General features: G+C 35.3%; 2 protein-coding genes across 2 annotated transcripts; one reads left to right on the top strand and one right to left on the bottom strand.

Moving 5' to 3' along the window:
* Positions 1-538: 538 nt before the first annotated feature.
* On the top strand, positions 539-1,712 carry LOC104120589 (homeobox-leucine zipper protein HAT9-like). The gene is made up of 3 exons (XM_009632384.4): positions 539-883; positions 1,222-1,301; positions 1,397-1,712. The coding sequence occupies exons 1-3, from the start codon at positions 539-541 to the stop codon at positions 1,710-1,712; spliced, it is 741 nt and encodes a 246-aa protein (XP_009630679.3).
* A 513-nt stretch (positions 1,713-2,225) lies between these two features.
* On the bottom strand, positions 2,226-7,105 carry LOC117277310 (putative F-box/LRR-repeat protein At3g18150). The gene is made up of 6 exons (XM_070180024.1): positions 7,012-7,105; positions 5,164-5,215; positions 4,707-4,868; positions 4,406-4,634; positions 3,330-3,509; positions 2,226-2,800 (listed from the first exon to the last, which is right to left on the bottom strand). The coding sequence occupies exons 1-6, from the start codon at positions 7,103-7,105 to the stop codon at positions 2,483-2,485; spliced, it is 1,035 nt and encodes a 344-aa protein (XP_070036125.1). The 3' UTR covers positions 2,226-2,482.
* Positions 7,106-15,189: the final 8,084 nt, after the last annotated feature.

Below are 15,189 nucleotides of genomic sequence, written 5' to 3' on the forward strand. Positions count from 1 at the left end.
TCATCACCAGCCAAATACCTTACATGATTTCTCTCTGTCCTAAATAATTCTTATCGTTACGAAATGTATGAAATTATGAATCCTTTCTCATTAATTTATGAGAATCATAAATGTATTAGAGTTTCTATACGCAAGAAACAAATAAGTAATAATGTGCAAGTAATTGGAATATGAAAAGCCCTTTGAATATATCAAAATCTTTTCTGGGAAATAGAGGGGCAAGTCAAACAAAGTCATAGTTCAAAGTAAGTTATTGGTCTCCTAAAAGGAGTCCTAGTTTTAACGCATGCCATAATTGCCATTACTACTCAAAATGCTTATTATTTCACTCCTCTCTTCTCTTCTTCTACTTTAATGACTTTGTATAATAAATACATAATTAACAATCTCATTCATTATTTCTGAAACAAAACATACTTATTCCCACTCTTACCATATAAATTAGATCCTGTTCAAGGAACAGTTTCAGTATTCTCAAATCAAACCATAATATTCACTCATCCTTTTCTCTTTTGCATATATCATTTCTCTCTATACCATGGGAAATGATAATGAAATTTGTGACACCAGACTCACACTTGGACTTGCCACAAGTGACTTATTACCTAAACAGAACCAATTAGAAGAACATAAGAAGATTATATGTTTAGATCTATCTATTCCTCTTCATTCTAGTGACATGGAGGAGAAAAAGACTGAGGGGTCCACCTCAAAAATTTGTAAAAATGGCCAAAGGCAAGCCCCTAAAAGTATAAGTCCAAGAAATTACAACAATTTTAACAGTGAAAGCAACAAGAATGGTATGAGAAAGAAGCTGAGGCTTACCAAAGAACAATCCACTTTGCTTGAAGAAAGTTTCAAACGGCACATTACACTTGCTATGGTATATCATTAATATCTTAAAGTTTGCATCTTTATATATATATATATATATAAGGGAAGCCTGGTGCATGAAGTATATTACAGGGTACGAGGAAGGGCCGCACCCGAGGGGTGTGATATAGGCAGTCTACCCTGATGCTTGCATCAGTGGCTGATTCAACGGCTCAAACTCGTGACCTACAAGTCACACGAAGACAACTTTACTGTTGCTCCAAGACTCCCAGTCTTCTTCTTATTTTTTTTGTTTTTGTTTTTATGTACTCTCGCAAAAAAGATTGACGGAAAATGTCTTTAACAAATGAGTTAAGAGTGATAGGCTAAATTTTGATTGATATGCAGGGTAAAAAACAAGAGCTTGCAGCCAAATTAAAACTCAAGCCACGGCAAGTAGAAGTTTGGTTTCAGAATAGAAGAGCAAGGTAATTCTCATTAATTTACTATACCTCTATTTCATATTTTTCTCTTTGTACTGTTTTAGATTCTTAATTATAACATTTATTTTTGTGTTATAAAGGACTAAACTGAAGCAAACAGAAGTGGACTGTGAGTTTTTGAAGAAGTGGTGCCAAAGTTTGAATGATGAAAATAGTAGACTAAAGAAAGAGTTGCAAGAGCTAAGATCAATCAAGATTGATCAATGGGCATCACCTTTTCATCTTCAACTTCCCAAGATTAGGACAATTGCCCTGTGTCCATCTTGCCAGAAAACAGAGAATATCAAATCTGAGCAAAAGCATTGTGATTTGGATTGTGGAAACCGAAAAGTGGCTAATGATGCAATGTCCAAAGAAGCAAATTCAGAAACTATTCTTGTCAATGAAAAAAACTAATAGTATCCCTTATTTACCACAAAGTCATTATATAAAATTGTATTAAATAAAGTAGGGCAAGAATCAAAATTCATAAGTGTTTAATAAATCTAATCTGGTTTACCAACTCTCTTCAAATTTTGGAGACTCTAAATTGCCTTTCTTCATTGATTGTAACTCCAGCGTATTGTTTTTAAATTTTTCATTTTAGGTATATATATACAACAATTATATATAAGATGAAGCTACCTATAACGAATTTAATAAGTAGTCCAGTAACTCCAGATTTTTAGCCAACTAACCACATGATGCAACTACCTTAAGAGAATATAAAAAAAACATATGAAATGATGAAATGCTTGAAAATCTAATGCTAAAGTATTACCACACTTTGATAGCAACCCAGTTTTTTGGTGTTCTCTTCCTATTAAGTTACAAGGTGCAGTTCAAAACTCAAAAGAGTGGCCTGTTTAACTCTAAATTCTCATTGCTAAGTAAGTTTTAAGGCCTAATATGAGTAGAAAACTGAACAAATAATAGAAAGCCCATTCATAACTTTCTCCTCTATTAGGACCCCATGTAAAAGCAATTTCACAAAAAGAAAATATTTTAAAGAAAAAGCTGTATAACATCCAACAGGAAAGCCCTTCAACAGTTTATTACAGAAAATGCAGGAAACGGTCCACGGCACAATTCATTTTGCACATTAATATCATAAGTTCAACTTATAAACACCGACAGTGTAAATGACTTTTACACTATCTAGGCAAATCATTCTGAAGGGTTCACCATCAATAGAAAACCACTGCAGCAGAGGCAGAGGCTTTTGGGGCATTCATTAGCCTCTCCTCGAATTCCTGAACCTTACCAGACATAAGAGTAATTGGGCCATAGATCCACGTCTGCTTCTCCGCGAATATCACCATTTCCTCTAACACCATGGAACTCCTGAGCAAATATTCCACAAAATGAATCACATGCTTCTCCATTACGAAACCAGCTACCTCCACCGTCTTGAGGTGATGAGTCAAGCACTGGACAGGAGTATCTACCATATTCCAAAATTCATCTCCATCAAAGTCATATGGGTGAATCCACGAGGTTGCGTTCTAAAATAAGCACAAGAGGAAATATCCAGTTAAGAATTGTCCTGAGCTATGTATAACGGATACTAACAAGGACTCGGAACTACAAAATCTTAGGGTAACACATTATGAAAATACATCTATAGTTACTGTGAAACAAACATAGAAAATCATACATGTTTAGAAATTTAAGTTTCCACCTTGAAGAAACATGATGTCTTATGTTTCTACTTGATGGTTTCTCATGACTCCCCAAATAATGAGTAAAAAGGAGATTAGGGAAAAAAGTCCTATTTGCATATAGTAGAGAGACACTCACATTTCACAGTAGAGTCCCTTATATGAAATTTAAAAATGCTATTTTTATAATAATGAAAAATGCCAAAGTTAGTATTCAACACATCCCAACATGCCAACTCGGATTTGTGTCCTACCAGTGTCTGATACCAACATGTTTCCAAATCTTTAGGGTCAATGATAATAGGCTCGACTCAAACATTGCAAAGAATACAGTTAACAGCAACAGCAATAAAACAATTAAATTTTATCATACTCGGGATGGATAATCATAGTAAGCAGTTATTTCGATGATAAGATTCTCCAAGCTAGGACAATGCTTCAGCAAGTTCACTATTCCTGGTAAGTGCCATTTCACAAAATCCAATTGAAGGTGAAGCATCTTGCAACTGAAGGTCGGAGCTGGTAGATTTGTCAACTGCCATGAAGAAAATACCTAGGCAGACAAAAAATAAAACACAAAAGTTAAAGAAACTAAATACATAGATTTTTTAATTGGGCTATTCAAACGCTTGGTCAACATTCTTAAACACATTCAATGCGCTGCACAAATTTGGTGTGTGCTTCAGCACATAAGTAAATTATTGTGTTGGCCAAAAGGACTATGTCTAAAAGAAAATGGTCCTATGCACTGTGAACGGTGCTTCTAAGTTATCAAGAAAACAAGGAGGTTTCTTCCTTAGGTATTGATATGATAAAGAATGCAATCAAAGAGATGCTTACAATAGCAAAGAATGCTGCATCCACCAAATTTGACGTAAATGCTTGCTAAACTGAACCATGAAAATGCAGACATCTAAATTGCTTAGAGGAAGTAGCCCACAGTCATATGACAGCTTCACTATACTCTGAGTTTTTATTGTCTAGCCTCCATAAGACTCTACATTAAAGAATATGCCTTTTGCTGATTGCACATTTACCATTTCTGAGTTTATGAAAAACAATATGAGAAGGTTGTGTTTGTAATCTGATGATATTAAAATAAAACTTTCTTTTTTCGATAAATTAAAATGAAATTTCTTAAGAAAAGCAGAGAAGCACAAACACAAAATGACAATTTAATCAAGGACGAGTGCTGACAACCACAAGGTACAAAATCATTAAAAAACTGAATGCATAATGTACATGAAATGTTGATGGACGCCTAAACCTGAGACCTTAAAGACAAAGTCCAACACCATAACCCCTCAGGTCCATAAATTTATTGATATTCCATATCTTGAATAGAAGAGTTTATAGTTAGTATGTCCACCTAAAACGCTATTTCTCCATAGAGTAAGAAATCTCAAATATACCTGGAGAAGTTGTTGAGAAAGAGAAAAAGCCACATACCAGAGCAAACCAGGAACATAGCTTGAGAGTTTTGGCCCCTGTAATTGTTTGGAGGAGTATTCTCATTTCTTGATAATCATTGTACTCTTTGAAATCAAACTTCTCCATACGATTGACAGACACTTCAACAATAGATGCTACATTGGTAATATCCAGCACCTCCACAGTTCCAGATATGTCTAATGATAGGAGAGTTGGACAGGAGACGTGTATCCTTGTTCCAAACCATCTAATACCAAGTACCAATGTCTTTAAATTCGAATTGAGCAGAACCAGTCTTCTATGGCCGTAGCAAAATCACAGAGTCAATTCCTCAAGCACCGGGCAACCAGATAGAATATAATCCATCGATTGATCCATTAGCATAACATTATCAAGATAAAATGTTGTTAGAGCCTTCAGCTCGCTCTTCTTTTTCGCATTTATCTTACAGTATGCCAATCGGAGTTCAACCAAATGAGGACTGCTTAGAACAAAAATTAGGCAGATCATAATAAGCCTGGGGCTCAAATGTACCATGTGCAGAGAAAGACAAGTCAAGGACCTTCAAATTCTTATTTAATGCGAACTGGATCTAGGTACCAATTTCATTAGCCATTCTTTTCTCACTCCTCAAACAGTCATACTGCCATCTGTCTGTTCTACTGGATACTCTTTGTCGAACTGAATGAAATAAGCTAAAATAAAAATCAAGGCAGAACTTATAAAAAGTTGGGCTCTTATTAAGAAGAAGCACATGACGAACAAAGTTCAAGAACCTTTCGTCATAGTCAGGACGATTAGCTTGACTATAATAGACGCAGTTGTGTCCTGGAAACATGCATTGATCAAAAGTGAGTGTGTGGATGAATGGTCAGAGGTGATTAAATCATCGAATCAAGATTGTGTTCAGAGAATCGATTGTTGGCAATAAGGAGAGAATATGGATGAGGATGGCATCAGGTAGTCCACTTATACGGTCTTCGTTAAAGTTACAGCTTCTTTGCCTTGCAGACATATTCCTTCTGTAAGACAACATAGTACATTTTTAGGTGCGATAAATTGCAAGCTATGAAATGACTGAGCATATGTTATTCCTAGAAACCAAGAGGCACAGAAAAAGAACTTTCCTCCCTCTAGTTAATCAGGCTGAGAAATCCTCGAGCGATAATCTCAGCATATTAAATTTCCATTTAGAGATAACAATTCATGATGATAAAACATGGGATCAAATAGATTGGAAAACTTTTTAAGTAATTACCATTCATAGTTTGGATTAAAAAGTTTCTAAGACAAGGCAAATGTATTCTTAGATTCAATCTCTTTCTAAGAGTACCCACTGATATAAAAAAAAAACTTCAAAAGGAATCCACTTAGAAGAGTTTTAAGGGAAAAAGAAATGTATATGCGCACATATCCAAGGCAACCACCTAAAAGATAAACAAACAGAATCATAAACCAAAAGAAAAGCTTAACAAGTTTCTAGTATCTAAACCTAAAAAATATCAACAGAAACGCATGGACCAATAAGTAGCAATGCAGCTCAGGTTACAACGTCACATAACTACATTTTATTCGGAGATCCAAAAATTTGAAAACAATGCAGCAACCCGGATTTGCTATTCTGAATGGGCCCTACCAAAAGTTTACCGGCACACAAATGCGATAAGTGCATAAAATGTATACCAATTCTCTTTTGTAGATGACCTCAATCCAAAATCTCATATATAGCATCGAGCTTACAATAGACTCAAACCAAATTTTAACCATAAAAGGGAGCAAGACAAAATTTTAATATCTAAAACCAGAGTACTTAGACCTTTTATACCCTGAAACAGAAAGAAACTGAAAATCATAAGATGCATTGATAAAAGAAAGATCCAATACAGTTTAAATCAAAGCAAGATTCTCATTCAGGATTCAACATTTTAAACACAATGCAAAATCCTAGATTTGCCAAACCTAAACGCCCCTACCAAAAATGAACCTGTATAAACATATGAGCGATTCCAGCCATAAAGTTAACAATTATCCAAAAGGAAAGAGAATGAATAGCATAACATTTTTTCATATACCTGTTTCAGGATTGATTTTTCTAGTGTTAGACGAGAAATCAAGCCCTCTTTTAGCGCAAGTTACACACTCGCCTATTTAGTACAGAAACGATATGAGTTTTGCTTCTGAAAATTACAGTGTTACACGAAACTTATATAGAGGATATCGGGCGTTTTCGGCCAAAATATCTTGCCACTAGGCTCACTCTGGTGCATGCTTTGCTGTCAGTAAATTACATGCAACCGTCCGCTATAAGCAACCCTCGCTTCGCAATAAATAAGTCAAAAATTATATATATGTCAATAACTTCATATCACAAGGGTTATATGTAACCAATCATAAAAGCAGTATAACGTCGCAAAAATACAACACAACCATAACAGGAAACCTAAAACTACTCCTATATATTAAATTCCTAAATTATTCACGCGACCTTGATCCTACCATATAAAGCTACCCAAATTGAGAAATTCTTACTTAAATGAAAAATGAATAATCAAGGTATTTACCTCAAGTATTCAGAAACCACGTCGCTCTTTTATCTGAATTTGTATGAGTGCCACTGCGTTGACCTAGATTCCAGCGACCACAAGCGTCTAAGATGACTCCATCGTCAATAAAAAACTGCATTTTCGCCTTAAAGTGGAAAAATAACTCCAGTTCCATTGCCAACAATCGATTCTCTCAACACAAACTAAATCCGAATTTCCTTGACCCCAAATACTTTTGTAGATCAACTTTTCTTCCCTTTTGGAATTCCAAATAAATTGCAAGCATACTTCCTAACCGCACTCTCTGTCATCGATTTCTTCCCAAAAGTAAAAGATAAAAACATACTTGGTTCAATTCGATCAAACAATAACATAGTCCAAGAGTCCGCCCGAGCTACCAATAAATTTATTTATTGTAAAAACTAAATAATAAGCAAATTTCTAAAATGAGTAGCTCTCACGCTCACAAAGTACAGTTTTAGGACAGAATCAACACCCTTCACATCAATTTCAAATTCTTGAGCTTAATCTTAGGATTAAAACCATAGCCCCATAAATGTTTTTACACAAATAAATATGTAATTCAAATCAAAAGAGCTTAATACCACGGTGTGGATTCATATTTCATGGTTCATATACGCATGCATGAATTCAAATCAAAAGAGCTTAATACTACTATGATTTGAAAAAATTATACAGAATTTTAAATAACTACTATGAAAGAGCAGCAACAAGCCATCAATACTAGTATTATTTGGTTTAATTTTAACAAAATATTCTTCCCTGAGTAAGGACTGAATCACCATTGCAGCAGAAAAACACTATTTAAGCAAATATTCAGAAATTGATTAAAGGGGAAACCCTCAACTGGGCCAAGATCGGTGTTACACTTAACAGCTTCAATTTCGACTTTCACGGTCTCCAATATTTATCTTAATCAACTGCACTCACAATTCCAAATTAATTAAAGTCCTATTTACTATATGTATTTCCAGCTATTCAAACTCATTCATATATTAATTTCACATTTGGTCCATAAACTTTAGCCACTATATAATTCAAGTCATGAAACTATTTTATTTTACGCTAAAGTATTCGAATTATATGTTAATTGCTCAAAAAATACACATGACTTCAGGTTGTGACAATGTCATTCTTCATGCATCCAAGCTATGTTTTGTCGCTCTATAACTTTTAAGTCACAAAATTATAATAAAATTAAACTCATTGTAAAATATATTTAAATAAATAAATAAAAAGTATATTATAGAAAAATAATTCATAAAAAAGATTACTATATACTTTAAAGTAATATCTTTGTAACTTATGGTCTTGTTATTGTGACTTGATTTTGTTGGAGAAATATACTTTCTTGAACATTATACTTACTTAAGAAGTTTAAATAGAAAGTGATTAAGAAAGCGAAAAATGTAATAAGATTTAAATAAAATAATAAGTTTTGAATTTAATATCTATTAAATCTAAAATGTTAGTACTAAGTTGCATAATAATGTTAATTTTAGTATTCAAATTAGCACATGTTAAAAATATTAATCCATTAATTTGCTAAAATTTACTCCAACTACTTTAGCATATTATCGATATATACTATTTTTTTATTTTCTCTTATTCTTTTTACTTAAAACTTCTTGAACTGCAAGAGAAACATAGCGCTTCATAAACTCATCGAACTATATATATTTTTTTAGTTGGTAGAACTTGTACTGACATTTAAGTTAATTATCCTGTTTTGGGAGTGGCAAATTGACAAAATCTACTAACTTTTGTATTAATTTCAGTTCATATTTATCCTCGTAAAACACATAAAGATAATCTGGAATTGAAGTCTGGTCATATCCATAGTTATAAACTCTGGCTTAATTAGTGTAGCTAATGTATTCCCTGCACTAGTGGTGCTTTTTGTTGAAGTTTGGTGATTGTTATTTTTATGGTCAAATTTTACTCTCTTGCCTTTTCATATTTTTCGCACACTCCTTAAGAAAGATATATATAATAGCTCTAGTTTGTTAGTTTTAATTGGAATAATAAGGATATATTCAAAAAAAGTAACATAAATAATTTCTTATTTTTCTAAAACGCCAATACTTTTAAAATAAATCAACTTTGTTAAAATGACTAATATTTGAAATAGGAGGAAGTAGTGGTAAATGCTATGACGAACACTAATTTTAGTATTTTGCCTATAAACTATTGACTTGGGAGCAAAAGGACAAAAGAAAATCTGTAGCATCTATAACTGATTTCAAACTCGTACAAATCAGGAAAATTATGATAACTCTACTCTTATCTCCTGTTATCTTTATAGACCACTAGATAATATAGCATTGGAGTCTCTTCACATCTCTTAGTTTTCAATTATAAACTTGGATTTGTATTTGACCTTGGACTTATCGCACTTTATTTGCTCGCACAAAAAGATAGTTTATAACAGCTAATATCGTCATCATTTGTACTAATGTAGAAATTAATGCCAACTCCATATCTACTTATCCTCATAAATCACAAGATAACTTAAAATTAAAGTCTAACCAAATCCATTTGTGTTAAGTCAAGATCTTATTTGCACAACTCATGCTTTGATCAGAAATCGTCAGTTATTTCAAAAACAATTGAGTCGCAAAAGAAAAAGATAATATTATGAGGCTTTAGGTAAAATTGATCAACCCTTTTCTATTTCACCAATCCTTTTGAAGTATCAAACAAGTTGTCTTGGTCAAGTTCAAGCAGACAGGACACGTCTACGGATCTGTCTTCAAGTATGAATTAGGACATTCATCTAATTTTATTAAGACGAAATTTACCTATTTAACAACTACGTAAATGTCACGACCCTAGTTTTCCTCCGTAGGATGTCATGACGGCACCTAATATCTAAGACTAGGTAAGTCTAACACTTACTGGATTAATCGGAGAAATCAACCATCAACGAAGAATATGGGATAAAAATCTTATACACAATTACAATTCCCAAAACCGGTAGTACAAGTCATAAGTTCTACTGAGTTTGCTACAAAAACCTCTAAATACAACTGTTTCGAAATAGAGATGAAACAATGCAAGTACAATAACCGAAGGTGACTCCGAGGCCTGTGAACGCAATAGCAGGTTTATCTTGAATCTCCACAGCAAGATCCGTACAGCTAGCTAGCGATCGACTGACTCCGAATTACCTGAATCTGCATTAAAATGTGCAGAAGCGTAGTATGAGTATACCATAGCGATACCCAGTAAGTATCAAGACTAACCTCAGTGGAGTAGTGACGAGGGACAGTCAAGACACTTACTAGACTGGATAACCTGAACAAGTATAGGTATAGAACTAACAGAGTATGATATCTCGACAGAACTACGCATATTGACAACAATAATACGGTGCTTGCAATAGGAAAAAGAAGCAACAATTAGCAGCGAGACACCACAAATATTAACACAGTAGAGTAGGTTGGACACAGTTTAAATCCGATAAAAAATAAATAAAGGAAAGACAAGTAGCAACTCGATACGAATAACCGCTTTCACACCAGGTTTATCCAATAATCCCCACGAGGTACCAAAACTCAAAAATGTTCACAATTCATGGATCCCAGTTCGTGAACCCTAATCACCTAGCAGCTTGTACCCTCATTACAACTGGTAACTGCACGGACGACGCACATGCCAATAGAACAATTCTCACATAGAAGGCAAGTAGATGAGGGTATGTATGAATGATCAATAACATCAGGATCCACCTTCTTAAACCGATAGGGGTGATTAATTACGTGTATGCTTGTGCAAGTGTTCTATCACAGTTAAGGCCAACCACACGACGCATAAGGTACAACCACACGATGCAACACATCACACATATACCCATAGCCATATCTCTGATCACAATAGCTACTGATCTCGTCCAAGTTCACACCTCAATTCGAGGTTATGAAAATGATTGATACAATAATAATACCCAACAAGAGTCGGGGTCGAATTCTGCAAGGAGATATATGTATGGGCGTTAGTAGTATATATCGTAGCGCGTGAGTTTGTATATCTAAATTTGCACTTCCACAAAATTGGGCTGTTTTAAAGTCTAAATTAAACTACGATTGCAATTTAAGAAATAAAATTAGGAAATTATTTTTGTTATTTTTCAAATGTTATAAAAAGGCTTAGGGCTATGACCTTCACCTAGGTGTTTGCCTAATGGGATATAAACTTTAAAGCTTATTTTATTGGTAGGGGTGTATTATAGCTATCAACACTCAACTACCCACTCAATATCTCTCGGTCATAGAGTGATTTTGCCCGATTTGGCTTTCTCAAATCCAAATGGGTATTGAACAAAACGGTTGATAAAAAGCTCAATTCAGGTTGTTACTATCTCTAGGTTTAACCCTTTAATTGGGATTGTCAATCTCTCGATTGACCCAATTTCTTGTTAGCTAAGTTTTTCTAGAATAAGTATCTTTTTCTCAAGTAGAGACCAAGTCAAATAGGCATGAACTAATGTTTGTAACCATTAATTCCACAAATAAAAGCAAGAACAAGGCTAAATAATCAACACTCAACCAGAAACAAGCATTAAATTAAACACCCATTAAGTTTACACACTAGGGTTGGGTCACAACCCTAGTGAAAATCTAGCTACTCATACTTGAAATGAAAGAAAAAGAAGAAAAAATGATAATTAAACTCATATTGCTAATTAAAATGATAAAATCTATGTTCAAATAGCTCAAAATATGAAAAACTACTAAAAAGAGTAAAAGGAAACGGCTACTGTAGCAGCTGATGTCAAAAGTTGACCTAAAAATATGAAACTCGTCTATGTATACATGGCTGGAAATTTCGGACAAAAATGCCCTTCGGGAGGTTCTGCGGCCTCACAATTCCATGTGCGGTCCGCACTTTTCTTCAGCTTGACAGGATTGGAAGTCTGCGTCCGCATAATTCTAGTATGTGGCCGCAATGCACTCTTTCTGCGGTCCGCACAATTGTAACTGCGGCCGCATTTTGCTCTTCTGCGGTCCGCACAATTGTAACTGCGGTCGCACTTCTGGGGGACTTGAAAAGCATCTTCTCTGAACTTTTCTCCTGGCCCAGCTTTTGCGGCCGCACAATTCATGTGTGGACCGTACTTTGCACCAAACTCTGATGGCTTTTCCTTCACAACCTGCGACCGCAGATGGTATTCTGCGGTCCATACTTCTGAGTTTCTGTGCCTTTTATGTCTTTGAGTTCAGATTACTCCCTCTTGAGTTGGATTTCATCTTGGGAGTTCATCTTCCAATATTCCTGCAATTAAGCACATTTTATTAGTTTTCGGGAACATAATTAAACGCTTTTGGACTAAAACAAAAGCTAAAAGGCGCTAATAAGTAGTCAAAATCCCCACTTATCAACTCCCCCAAACTTAAGTTTTTGCTTGTCCTCAAGCAAATAAAATTGTTCCCACCTTCACAAGTTAAGAACCATTACAACTAATCAGAGGTGAGTCATTCACACATCAATTGGGACCAACAATTACCCACACCACTTATGAATTATCAACAAGGCAACAAGTTAAACTTCCATGCACAAATAGTTCTAATGTTACACTTGAGCATCAAGAGTTGACTTTATTTATCAAGGAAGCTTGCTCTTTCATGTAGGTCATTGTGGATCCCAAACTCCTCCTCATGTACTCTCTGTTTGCCTATCTCACTTAAGAATTTAGCACTCAATCCAAAGATTTGCGAAAGGTTCACTCACCTCTCTCAAAAGAATGTCGTAAGTACGGATTTAAGTACCATAGGCTTGCCCCTCATGTAGATCACCACTAATGTAAACTCACTCGGCTTGAAATCATGTAGGGCTTTTTCGGAATGCAATGGCTTTTGGGCTAAGGCTAGACATGCTATGATAGAACAGGTTCATCTTTCCTTAAATACTCCATTTTCTTTTCTAGGCTCATGCTTTGCCAACTCTTTGAGGCATTTTCTTTTCCTTGGGGGAACTAGAGAGACTTAACATCACTCTTTCTTGATCATGACATTCATTTTCTCCCTCTTTGATTTCTCCATGCTTTGCATCATTACTTTTCTTTGAATCCCTACAACTCTTCAACTTATTCACTTTCTTTTTGCATTTTCCTTTTTGTTCTTTCCTTTTCTTGCCTTTCCTTCTCTTCATTTCTTTTATCTTTTTGTGCCTTGATACCTCTTTCAAGTTCCTCGTCTCTCCCCCAAACTTACGTTTTTAGCCAATTATTTCACAAGAGTGTTAAGGAAAGCTCGGGTGCCAAAAGAGAGTCACAATAAAATAAGCAAAGGCTTTTAACATGGTTATCAAATGAGAAATGTTTTAAGCTCAAATGGGTTGACTAGGGGATAACAACATTGGTGGGCAATAAAAAACTTCAATCGGGTCAAGGAGAGCCTACAATCACTTCTCAAGCCAAGCAAAACTTAAAATTTCGCCTAGAAACACATTCGGGGCAAGTTCTAGACCATTAGCACGGGTACTTGGACTTGCAACAATAACATCTCACCTCTCACGCAACTAGATTGTTAAAGAGGATAGGGTCGAGGGCCCATAACAACCATATTCAAGATTGAAAATCACTATGGTTCGATTAAACCACTCGATGATTATCTAAATCAACACAAGAGTCACAAGGTCACTAACTAGAGCTATTTCTTTCCAAAAAATCTTATTTTTAACCATAAGTACGTAGTTAAGTATGTTGGTACCAAGTGAAGCATGTTTGACTCTTCGAGTATGACTCAATTAGGTCTTTTTATTCATTACTACTACTATTATTACCTAAATACCAAAAACGGACTCAATCCCTTAAGAAGGTTGTCACGCCATCCATCGTTGGGAAGAGTCACCCGGTTCACAAAAAAACTACCTTTGGAAAGAACCATGGCATTAAGAAAACTAAAAGACTTATTATCCACTAAAACATATAAAGAAGCTATTAAATCAACAAGAAGCTACTAATTCAAAAAGAAAACAAACATAAAGATAAAGAAGCTACAAAGCAAAAGAAAAACTATTGAAGACGTAATAAATATATACATAATGAGAGATAAGAGAGAATATATACATAATGAAAAAGAAGAAGAAAATAGTAATAAGTTAATTATAGGCCAAATGTCTCATAGTTATCAAAATACATAATCATCAAAATTAGTCAAAGAAACTCCACCCCCTCCCCCAAATAAAGCTAAGCATTGTCTCCAATGCTTAACAATAACAACAACCCAGTAAAATCCCACTAATGGGGTCTGGGGAGGGTAGTGTGTACGCAGACCTTACCCCTACTCCGAAGGAGTAGAGAGGCTGTTTTCGAAAGACCCTCGGCTCAAAAAAATAAAAAGACAAAATGACAAAATGACAAAAAGAAAACAATATTAGTATCACAACAATAATCATAGGATAAATAGGAACACCATGAAATCCAGAAGAAAGATGCAAAGCAAAGGGAGACAATATTAGTAAATATTAGTATCACCACAACAATCATAAGAAAAATAGGAACACCATGAAATCTAGAAGAAAGATGCAAAGCAAAAGCGATAGCTAGTAAATAGGACATGCACTGAAAAGCGAAATAGTAAGCCACAACATTGCCAATAGCTATCTTAGACAAAAACCCTACATGGCTAGTCCCACAATGGTACGAAGTAAGGCACGACTCAACTACCTCCTAACCTACAACCCTAATACTCGACCTCCACATCTTCCAATCAAGTGTCATGTCCTCGGAAATCTGGAGCCTCGCCATATCCTGCCTGATCACCTCTCCCCAATACTTCTTAGGTTGCCCTCTACCTCTTCTCGTGCCATCCACAACCAACTGCTCACACCTCCATACCGGAGCATCTGGGCTTCTCCTCTGAACATGTCCGAACCATCTAAGCCTCGCTTCCCACATCTTGTCATCAATGGGAGCCACATGCACCTTCTCCCAGATATCATCATTCCTAATCTTATCTATCCTAGTGTGCCCGCACATCCACCGTAACATCCTCATTTATGCTACTTTCATCTTCTGGATATGTGAGTTCTTAACGGGCCAACACTCAGTCCCATACATCATGGCCGGTCTAACCACCGCTTTATAAAACTTACCTTTGAGTATCGGTGGCACTCTCTTGTCACACAGGACTCCAGATGCTAACTTCCACTTCATCCATCCTACCCCAATACGGTGTGTGACATCATCGTCGATCTCCCCTCCCCCCTGGATAACCGAACCAAGGTACTTGAAGC

This window comes from Nicotiana tomentosiformis, chromosome 7 (genome assembly GCF_000390325.3).
Source record: "Nicotiana tomentosiformis chromosome 7, ASM39032v3, whole genome shotgun sequence".
Lineage (NCBI taxonomy): Eukaryota > Viridiplantae > Streptophyta > Magnoliopsida > Solanales > Solanaceae > Nicotiana > Nicotiana tomentosiformis.

Bases quoted from the DNA above. Each gene is read 5' to 3' on its own strand.
- LOC104120589 (XM_009632384.4), top strand. From the start codon at position 539: ATGGGAAATGATAATGAAATTTGTGACACCAGACTCACACTTGGACTT. The intron at 884-1,221 runs GTATATCATTAA...ATTGATATGCAG, and splicing joins GGCACATTACACTTGCTATG to GGTAAAAAACAAGAGCTTGC. The intron at 1,302-1,396 runs GTAATTCTCATT...TGTGTTATAAAG, and splicing joins TTTCAGAATAGAAGAGCAAG to GACTAAACTGAAGCAAACAG.
- LOC117277310 (XM_070180024.1), bottom strand. From the start codon at position 7,105: ATGGAACTGGAGTTATTTTTCCACTTTAAGGCGAAAATGCAGTTTTTT. The intron at 4,869-5,163 runs GTTCTTGAACTT...TGTTCTAAGCAG, and splicing joins CGTCCTGACTATGACGAAAG to TCCTCATTTGGTTGAACTCC. The intron at 4,635-4,706 runs GTGATTTTGCTA...ACTTGGTATTAG, and splicing joins GTGCTTGAGGAATTGACTCT to ATGGTTTGGAACAAGGATAC.